The sequence below is a fragment of the Rattus rattus genome, chromosome 17, assembly GCF_011064425.1.
Source record: "Rattus rattus isolate New Zealand chromosome 17, Rrattus_CSIRO_v1, whole genome shotgun sequence".
Lineage (NCBI taxonomy): Eukaryota > Metazoa > Chordata > Mammalia > Rodentia > Muridae > Rattus > Rattus rattus.
In genome coordinates this window covers 12,591,622-12,602,202 of record NC_046170.1, presented here as the reverse complement: position 1 = coordinate 12,602,202, position 10,581 = coordinate 12,591,622, and the positions used below count along the sequence as shown (strand labels likewise).

General features: G+C 44.6%; 1 protein-coding gene across 1 annotated transcript; it reads right to left on the bottom strand.

The window, feature by feature from the left end:
• Window positions 1-127: 127 nt before the first annotated feature.
• On the bottom strand, window positions 128-8,957 carry Cmtm1 (CKLF like MARVEL transmembrane domain containing 1). The gene is made up of 4 exons (XM_032888066.1): window positions 8,223-8,957; window positions 4,234-4,392; window positions 3,091-3,192; window positions 128-302 (listed from the first exon to the last, which is right to left on the bottom strand). Exons 1-4 carry the CDS (start codon window positions 8,955-8,957, stop codon window positions 165-167), a joined length of 1,134 nt encoding a protein of 377 aa, XP_032743957.1. The 3' UTR covers window positions 128-164.
• Between the last annotated feature and the right edge of the window lie 1,624 nt (window positions 8,958-10,581).

The following is a 10,581-nucleotide window of genomic DNA, read 5'->3' as shown; positions in this document are numbered from 1 at the left end:
TCCAGAAGGCCACATGAAAACGCGGAAGTGTTGCCAACTTAAAAGCCTTGCATTTAGGGTCACACTCACGTGGCATGGGCGCTCCGTGATGGCCTGGAGGGAGTGATTCTATAGGTGGACATGATCTCGAGTCTCTGCCAAATGCTGTGGAGGGCGGGGTGACTTCAGCGCTGCTTCTGCCTCCGTCGGGTAGCAGAGGGCTTAGTTTTCTTCCCCGGGGAACTTTGTGTTTTGTGCCTCATCTTTTCGGTAACGAACAATGCATCGATGACACACAGGACTGCTGCCGAGAAGCACAGGACCTGTCAGACACAACACGGGTGGGAAGGAAAGGCTAGATTACTTCACAAGCTCAGCTTCATCTCTCATTCCTATTCCTGTCCCACCAGGTCAGGAGCTGCAAGAGGCCTCCGGTCCCTCCTGGCTGCTGTACACCAGGTTTCTCTTTCCAAGAAAAGGGAGGCAGTGGGCTTTGCTGCCTACACGGGCCTGAACTTGACTAGCTATTAGATCAGATGTTCTCACCTTATGGGTCCCGACCCTTTAGCATGACCTTTAGCATGACCTTTCACAGGGGTCGTCTAAGACTAACAGAAAACAGTCATATTACAACTCATAACAGTAGCAAATTATAGTTATGAAGCAGCAATGAAGATAATTTTGTGGTGGAGGGGTCACCACAACATAAGGAGCTGTATTAAAGGGTCCCAGTGTTAGGAAGGTTGAGGACCACTGTGCCAGATCTGAGAGCCTAGCAGAGTTGAGGGTGGGGTGATGACTGGTCTGGAGTTCTTAGTAACTGGAAGGGACAGGTTCCAGATGCAGAGAACCCAGCTGCAGAGTCTGTGAGGGGAAGGGAAAGCAAACCTGGCTGAGGCAAAAAGACATGGAGGTGCCCTGCTGCTGCCCCTACAGGCAAGAAGACATGGAGGCTGGGTGTGTGGGGACCCTGGCAGGACAAGACAAAGCTCAGTTAAGGAGTTGCCAGGTTGGGACCAGGGATCACAGCACCTGGTGTTGCAGCCATAAATGCTTCCCTCTGGGCTACTTGATGAGTTTCCTGGAAAGTCTTCTTCTAGCCCCTGTGTGAGTTTCTCAGGGCAAAGGGCTCTGTTCCAAGATCTCAACTCCAGCTTGGCACAATCCAGTGGGGTTGACAAAATATCAACAATTATTAAATTAACTTCAGGAAGTTAAACTCTTTTCAAAGTTTCTCTTTTTCTTGATTCTTCTCTTTCATGTGTGTGTTTCTCTGTCTACACGTGTGTGTGTGTGTGTGTGTGTGTGTGTGTGTGTGTGTGTGTGCGCAGTCCTGTGCATGACACAGCATGTGTGAAGGTTAGAGCCATCAGGAAGGAGTTGAGTTTCTCCTTCCTTTCTGTGGATCCCCAGGCTGGAGCTCGGACCATTGCTCCTAGTGGCAGGTGGCACTGAGACATCAGCCCTGCTTTAAACTGTTTTCTTTCCTTGAGTAACTTCTCTCCACACTGTTAACCGAGAACCAAGTCCTGTTCCCTTACTCCTCCCATTCCTCCAGCATTTGATCAGCTACTCCCTGCATCCTTCCATTGGATCAGGATTTAGACTCAGTTTATCTAAACCTGTGAGCCAGGGTCAAGTGCCTAACTTCAGTCTAAGAACATGAGTGTCTGCAAACCTGAACGTTCAGAGGTTAAGTCAGGGAGTTGGCAACTTGCTTGTTATTGGCAGGATGCTGACCTAGCATGCACAAGGCCCCGAGCTGGATGCCAGCACTGCCTACACCAAGGGTGGTGGTGCATACCTGTAATCCAGCATGGAGGAAGGAGGGGTTGAAGCAGGGCAATCAGAAGTTCAGGGTTATCCCCAACTACAGAGCAAGTTAGAGGCTAGATAGATGAGATTCCTTATTTATAAAACAGCGAGGAACATTAAAGATAGAGCTAGAGCAGTACAGGGCACACACAAGGCCCTTCAACCTAGGCAGGATCCCTTCCTCCTCGAACAAGCTGACTTACTCAGTTTTGACCACCTCTCCCACCTCCTCTTTTATATCCGTGTTTAATATGGTTCTCTCACCCAGAAAACTCAAAGTGATAGTATGGTGGTTTGATTGAGAAGGGTCTTCGTAGGGTCATATATTTGAATGTTTGGTTCCCAGTTGGTGGACTGTGTAGGAAGGATTAGGAGCTGTGGCCTTGTTGGAAGAGCTGTGTCACTGGGTGGGTGGGTGGGGGGTGAGCTTTGAGGTTTCAAAAGGACGTTTCTTTTTCCTTTCTCTATCTGCTGCCTGCAGATCAGATAGAACCTCTTGGCCATTTGCTCCCATGCGGTCCCTGTCTACCTACTGCCCTACTCCCAACCATGATAGTCATGGACTCCTCCTCTGCAACTGTAAGCCAGCCCCAAATCAAATGCTTTCCTTTTGTAAGTTTCCTTGGTCACGGTGCCTCTTCACAGCAGTGGAGTGGTAACTAGGACACCAATTTATCAGGAGTTTTTCTTGCACTATTTTATATGTAGTGCATTTTAGTTGTAAAAGTTCTATAGACTGAACCATGTATTTGGAGAATACATTTTAAAATTGAGTTTCATGAATTTAAGGTTGGGCAGCTACATCATTTGCAGAAGTCAGTACAAGAAAGAGAAAGGGGGTCTGGAGTGATGGCTCAGTGGTCAGGAGCACCGGCCGCTCTTGTTGAAGACCCAGGTTTGGTTCTCAGACCCCATGTGGAACTTTCACAGGTGTCGTTAATTCCTGTTTCAGGGGATCTAATGTCCTCTTCTGACCTCCATAGAAAATAAATCTTCAGTGTTCTGTTAACGACATCATGATGGATTTCCAGTTACCTTTTCCGGGTCCCTAAATAATCATACTATTTCCAATTTAGATGTTTGTATTACTTTATTTGTGTGTGGATGAGCAGGTGTGTTCCTTAGTGCACTTGTGGAGGTTGGAGTACATGAGCGTGTCAGTCTCTTCTATCCTGTTTGTGGGGGGGGGGTTGAACTTACGTCATTAGATTTGGTCGCAGGTACCTTTAGTCACTGAACCATCTCATTGACCCTAGAATACTGGTCTTAAATAGAATCATGAAGGCCTCTACTTACCCCTCCAATAAAAGTCAGATTCTTTTCACTGTTTTCCGTCGTCATGGTTATTATGCTAACTATTCCAAGAAATGCCATCGAAATGAGAGTGTTGATCAGATCCTGCAATACAGAGTTGAAAATGGTCAACTTGGAATGAGAATGTAACTTCAAAACATGTAAGCTGGTCATTTGTCCACTCTAAGACAGATGCTTTTGAACACTTCTCCTTGATTGACAGGGATCTTTGGGGATATAGTTATTTTTTCAAAGATATGAGTTTGTGTGATAAAAAGTGTTGGTAGGACATTGTAGAAATAGGTTTAATTTCACTAGAACATTATGTTGGCTGGGTTTTAGTATACGCATGTATATAAATACACACACATATACATACACATTCCTCTCTACATATCTATTACATAATATATGTAATATATATAGCAGTTGAAGAAAACATGTGTGGTCTAGCTCACTAGCATCCCACCCACTTTGATGTTTAAATAAATGTATTATAAGAAACTGAGGCTTGGATTGGGAGCACAGACCTATGATTCCAGCTGCTCGGGAAGATCTCAAGTTCCAGATGTGCTTGTGGCACAGAGAGAGCTCAAGGCTACCCTGGAAAACATGCTGAGACCTCGTTTCAAAAAAGGGGGATAGAAAAAGAGGGGAGTTGGGACTGGAGAGATGGCTTTGTGATAAACAGAAATTCAGCACACAGGTCTTAGATTCAATCCCCATGACTGTGAAAAACATAGGATGTGAGGTGTGGAAGGGACCAGAGCCATGTCAGGATGGTTCCCAGCACAAGAGAGGATGGCCTAACTAGTGACCCAAATCCCTTATGGGGAGTGGTAGTTGGTTTTTCTTTTCTGGGTCCTGTGTACTGAATGTGTGCTTGGTGTGAAGTACTGTGTTACCTCTATGTATACACATCTTAATGCTACCGGAACTCTGGGAGGTAGGGATGGGTTGTCCTGACTGCTCCACTTGATAGAGAAGTCCGAGGGACCTTTCTGGGCTTCAGGTGGTTTCTCTCCTGTGACCAAGACAATGTTCTGTCTTGAACTTGTCTAGATATCTCACTGTCTTCCCCAGAAGCATATTCTTGGGGTTATATGAGCAGAGCTGACACTTGAGTTACAAAAATGAACAACTTACAAGCAGAGGCCAGTGGATACAGGTCAGGAAGCGTTGAAGGGCTATCAAATAGATTATAATAAAAAATAAGACGATGCAGGTTTCCTGAATCATGATGGCTACAAACAGGTCCTGGGTGCCACCAATGACGAAACAAAATACCGATGCTGCAGTAATGCACTGTAAGGGAAGAATGGGTTTCAATGCAGGGAGCCATTTGCCAGTAGCTCATATTAACAGGCAGCATTTGTTACATTTAATTTTATGATACTGCAATAGCCTCTTTTTAAAAACGTGTCTGTGTATAGATGTGTGTGTGTGTGCGTGTGTGTGTGTGTGTGTGCGTGTGTGTGTGTGTGCGTGTGCATGTTTATGTGTGAGGGCATGGGCATGTTATGGTATGCATGTAAAATCAGAGGTCAACCTCGGTATCAGGCTTCACTTGTCACCTTGTTTAGCACAGGACCTCTTACTGTTCCTGCCATGCCACCTACTCGGGGCTAACTGGCCCACAAGCCTCAAGGCTTCTCTCCTGTCCCTGCTTTCCATTTTACTGAAGGAAATCTGGGATTACACACTGCATCCCATCTCATCCAGCTTTCATATGGGTTCTGAGGGTCTGAACTCAGAAGGTCAGATCAGGCAGCAAGCACTTTTCTTCAGAGCCACCTTTCCAGCACATGCCTGTATTGTTTTCCACGAGTATTTGGGTTTCATTATTGTTTTAAATTAATTACTTTTTTTTTGTGTGTGTGTGGTACTGAAGATTGAGCTCATACCCTGGCATATGCAGGTAAACATTCTACTACTGAGTTACGTTCCTAGAAAGTTTGCAGCTTCCGATTTTTTTACTTAACTTATTAATTTTACAGAACTAGGGATCAAACGCAGGGTTTTCATCACACCAGGCAAGCAAATCTACTACTGAGCTACATTCCCACCCTTACTTAAAAGCATTTCTGGAAGTTAGGTAACATATGCGGATGTTAAAATATATGCAAATAATGAAGATGGGGCGCAGAGCAATACTTGGTTTCTCTGTGTAGCCCTGGATGTGCTCAAACTCCCTTTGTAGACCAGGCTGCCCTGGAACTCGCTGGGACCTACCTACCTCTGCCTCCCAAGTGCTGGGAATTAAAGATAGGCAATACCACAATAACTGGCCTACAAAGTTTTTAAACTGTTTTCTTCTTCTCCATCCAAAACCTAGTCCTTCTCTGTTTTTAAAGAATCTCCTTGTGCATCCCTGACTGTCCTGACATTCACTATTACAAGCTGGCCTCAAACCCGCAGAGAGCTGCCTGCTTTAAGTGCTGGGATTAGGGCCACCACTCCTAGCAAGTCTGTCTCCTGAGGAGAGATCACTACTACTGGTCTGTATTTCTAGAAGAAAATCTATCCGTAAATATAGAAGTAAAGAGATGCTGATTTTGATCAGAACACTGAGGTAGAACCCCAGTTTTCTTTCTGTCTGAACGGCTGATTATCTCAGTCAGTCCCTGCGAGATTCTTGGATGTCGCCTAATGGACAAAGAACTCAATCTTTGTCATCTACTAAATTCTGAGATGTGTTTGTATCTCTTTCCACTCTGTTCTCTCATTTCTTTTTTTTTTTTTAATTTTAAAGTGCTTTTCTTTTTAAAGTTGTGTGTGTGCGCACGTGTGTGTGTGTTCACAGAGGCCAGAGAAGGCTGTCAGACCCCTGCAGGTACACTTAAAGGGGATTGTGAGCCACCTCTGCTGAAACCTGATTCCAGTTTAAGTGCTGAGCCATTGCTCCAGCCTCCAGAGGGCTTTGCAAATGGTAGGGTGGCTCACTAGTGCTCCTGTTGGATCCAGAACTCTCATTTTTCATCTTGGACTGTTTGTGACACCCATGTGTATCTTGGTTGTGTCCCTACATTAAACCTGTTGGCATTTCATTAGCATTTCAGTTAACTTTTAATCAATAACAAATTGTTATTTTAGTGTGTTTTCTCCCCAGGTAAGGTTTTGAAGTTTTCTTCTTATTGGTTTTTATTTTTACTTCTTTGCTAACTATGGGTCATTTTGATGACTGTAGTGAAGAGAAACATTTCCTTACTTTTTATTTTGCTTGTTTTATTTTGTTTTAGAAAGAGGGTCTCACTATGTCCTGGGTTGTCCTGGAACTCACTATGGAGACCATGGTGGCTTTGAACTCACAGAGATCTGTCTGCCTCTGTCTCCCGAATGCTGGAATTTAATCGAGGTGTTCATCATTGGCTTGGCTTCCTACATGTCAGTTGATTATAGGAAAGCTTTTTATTTATTAATTTGATTGCCACCCAGCTAAGTTATTTTTCTCTATGTGATCTCCTAGTGGATTTAAGACTTGTGATTCTGCCAGTGAAAGGAAATAGATCTTTCTTCTCTTCAGATAGTCTCACTTCCTTTCCTGCATCATGATGAGGGATTCTGGAGTGATGGTCACCAGGAAGAGTACCGTGAATAAGAACACGTGTGATACCCTAACTAAAGAGCTTGCTGATTCTGGGGTAAAGATGTTTAGTTTTAGAACGGCAATGAAATCTCAATTCTTATTTTCCAGCTCTCTCTTCTTCCTCTTCCTCCTTCTTGGGAATCAGAAAGAAATGTTCATGTTTTGCACGTTCTCAAACACTGATTTAATCTCAGAACATTTCACTTATAATATGGTGGATTATTTTAAGAGCTCTAATAGGAGATCACCCTCGTTTTCCTCTCTGTGATACATGTTTTAAACGTAAAGATGACGATTTGTTTTTTAGTATGGGAAACTGTCTTTCCCATTCTGAGATCCATCACATGATCTCACACTTCCTAATCATCCTGGGCCTGTGTGTTTGCTTTTTCTAAACCTGATCAGGTTTCAATGTCAACATTCAACTGACTAAAATAATCACTCAAAAAGGGGATGGGGTCCTAGCTCAATGGTAGAGTTTTTTTGTTTTGTTTTGTTTTTTTTTTTTTTTGACAAATGCAAGTGGATTCAGTCTTCAGAAAGGCAAATCTTCCCCAAATATGTGTGTGTGTGTGTGTGTGTGTGTGTGTGTGTGTATGTGTGTGTGTGTAAACAGCTGGAGCGTCATCAGAATGATATCTTTTGCTTTGAAAGGGCTGACCCTGAAATCAACCCTCAGTCTTATGATTCACTGTTTAAGAAATACTTTAGGGAAGGATCCTTTCAGAATTAAAATGACAAGCTAAACCCCATTTGTTTATGTTTGAGGAGATGGTTGCTGGAGAGGGTGCATGTGGAGGTCAGACAATAATTGCAGGGGATGCTTCTCTCCTTCCACTTTAGGAGTTCTGGGGATTGCAGTCTGGTGTTTGGACATGGCTCTAGCAGAGTTTCCACACTTAGCCACCTTACAGGCCCCTTGCTTTTCCTTTGTTTTATACGTTGTTCCTTGAATCTCTCTATTTTGGGGTCAGTTTGGATCCTGAAACTTTCCCTCCCAGGTGATTTGTGTCCCATCTCAGGTCCCTTCACTGTCAGGGATGGTTAGGAGCACTCACTCCCTCATTCTGACTTTAAATGGCTGTCCTCTCTCTCTTCCCTTTGTCCTGGATTCTTGCCTCTCATGTATTGCTTGACTAGTTCTTCTGGATGGTGGTTCTTATTGGTTGTGCTTGCTACTTTACAACTCTGTCATTACTCATTGTTTTCCTACTTTCATTTGTCAGGGGGAAATCCTAAGAGGAGGAGGACAGGGGACCCTGTAGTCCTGAGGATTGATGTGTAATACTGGGTGTGGCAGATCAGTATTTAGTTCTGGAGGCAGATGCAGGCAGGTCTGAGTTCAAGTCTTGCCTGGTCTACATAGTGAGTTCCAGGCCAGCCCGGGATACTCTGTCTTAAAAACAAAAAGTGTGGGGACAAGAAAGGGAACAGCAAACTGTGGCATAGGGAACAGTGGAGATTTTCCTCAAGCAGCAACTTTGTGCTCAACTCCCGAGGCCACCTACCCTCCCTCCACCCAGCCAATCAGCTGGCAGCTCCTGCTCACCATCCTCAAGGCCTTCAACATCCCATTGGCTGAGCAGCAAAAATTACTGAAGCCATCTCTGAATCTTTTTGAGACCTTGTCCTTATCCTGTATTTTGACGGTTTCCGGTATCTTGATTTTCTCAGACACTGGGACAGGTCGAGTCGGCCGCACTTTCTCATGTTTGGTGTGTTTCCTCGGTAATTTGTCCGCAGTGCGATCTCTGTCCACTGACTGCAAGGACTTAGTGGATGGTATGGAGTGTACTGAGGGTCGCTGGCTGGATGGTGTGGATCGTACTGTGGGTCGGTAGCTGGATGGTGTGGAGCGTACTGTGGGTCGGTAGCTGGATGGTGTGGAGCGTACTGTGGGTCGGTAGCTGGATGGTGTGGAGCGTACTAAAGATCGCTGGCTGATTGGTGTTCCGGGTACTGAAGATCCCGGGCTGATTGGTGTTCCGGGTACTGAAGATCCCGGGCTGATTGGTGTTCCCGGTACTGAAGGTCCCTGACTGATTGGTGTTCCTGGTACTGAAGGTCGCAGATATGTTGGTGTTCCAGGTACTGAAGGTCCCTGGCTGGTTGGCGTTCCGGGTACTGAAGGTCCCTGGTGGGATGGTGGTCTGGGTACTGAAGGTCTCTGGCTCTTTGGCGTTCCGGGTACTGAAGGTCTGTGGTGAGGTGCGGCAGAGGCAGCAGGCGCCTGTGACTGTGAAGTTGAGAGTCTGGACCCAGGCTTGGTGGATGCAGGCTTCATGGTGGGTCCCAAGCCTGATTATGTCAGGCTGGCCTTGCCCCTCCAGTCCGCTGGGTGGTCGCAGGGCAATGGTCCTCTGGGGAACTGACTTCAACGGTTGCTGGTAGCCTATCCCGCGTGCACCTGTTTTTGATAGCTGCTGCCTAGTTGTCCTTGTGGGGAAAAGGCGCCTTGCCTAGTCTGAAAACTCAAGATCCAGCAACCAACCCCACAGGAGCTGCTACCCAGAGAAAAGGGGTTTCGGAGTTATTTGGAGGTATACCTGGCCAGATGCCAGCCCCAGTGAGGCCTGCTGGTCTAGTGCAGTAGGGTCCAGAAATGCCAAACTCACGCATCGGCTAAGAGGTTTTGATAAAGCAGAATGACAAAAATCAACTTGGTGAGGAAAGGGTTTATTTCACTTTACAGCTTGTAGCTCATCCCCCAGGGAAATCAGAGCAGGAACTGAGACAGGAACCCAGAAGAAGGAGCTAATGCAAAGGCCTTGGAGAATTGGTCCTTACTGACTGAATGAGTTTACTTTCTTACAGCACCCAGAAATACCAGCCCAGGAACTGTACACTGTACAGTCATCTGGGTCCTCCCAAATCAACTTCCCAAATCAAGAAAATGTACCACAGGTTTGCCAATAGGGAATGCTCTCTCTACTGAGGTTCCCCCTTTCCAAAGATCTCTAGCTTAGGTCAAGTTGACATGAAACTAGTTGGCACTCACATTGAAATTGAGAACTGCAGAGAATATATGGAAATATAAAGAATTAGTTTAATAACTAGTAAAAATGAGCACAAAAATATCATCTATGTCATCAGCGGACAAGAAGTGAGTCTTACAATGTAGGATTCTTTTAGCATTTGACAAAAACAACATTTCAAATAAGTGGGGGGAAAGATGAATTAATTAATAAAAGAATAACAGGTTTCTTAGCCATTCCTCCTAGAAAAAACTCTATGACTGTGATTATTAGGCTCAGCAGGTGACAAGGCGCTCCTCTCTTGAAATTACAGCTAGAAAAAGTAAGGATTTTGTCTGGTTTAAATAAGTAAATTGTGCAGTCATTTGTTTTTGTTTCTGACTGGTTTTAAATATATAAATATGCTCTACATGTCTTGGTTATAGATTTTGGCTTATAAGTTATTGGGAATGGTTTTTAAAATTGTAACATTAGTAACAGAAAGTTGGCTTTAAGCTGGTAACTCAGTGCTGGAGTCATTCAGAACAAAAACACGTGGCATGAGCCAACCCATGGAAAAAAGTCTCTAAAGATACCTCTACATTGGGTAATTTTTTTCTTTTATGTAATTCTTATCCTAGACACCAGACTTAAAAGAGGTATTAGAGCGTGCACCATTGTGCATTCATATGTAAGAACTGACAGCCAAGCTTTGAAGGATGGGACTGATGCACTTGGTGTTGATTTTGGAGAGACTGGATTGCTTGGAGGTTGAGTTTTGCTTTCCGAAGTTATGGTTGTGCTCTGTGGTTGCAAAGAAAATAACTACCAGTGTTCCATTGGCTGCAGTTTGCAGCTCAGTCTCAGGCTCAGGACTTTAACACACACACATATCTGTAATTAAGGAAAAAATTGGGCAGGTGGAGATTGTTGCAGGGTTTTTGAAGGGTCGAT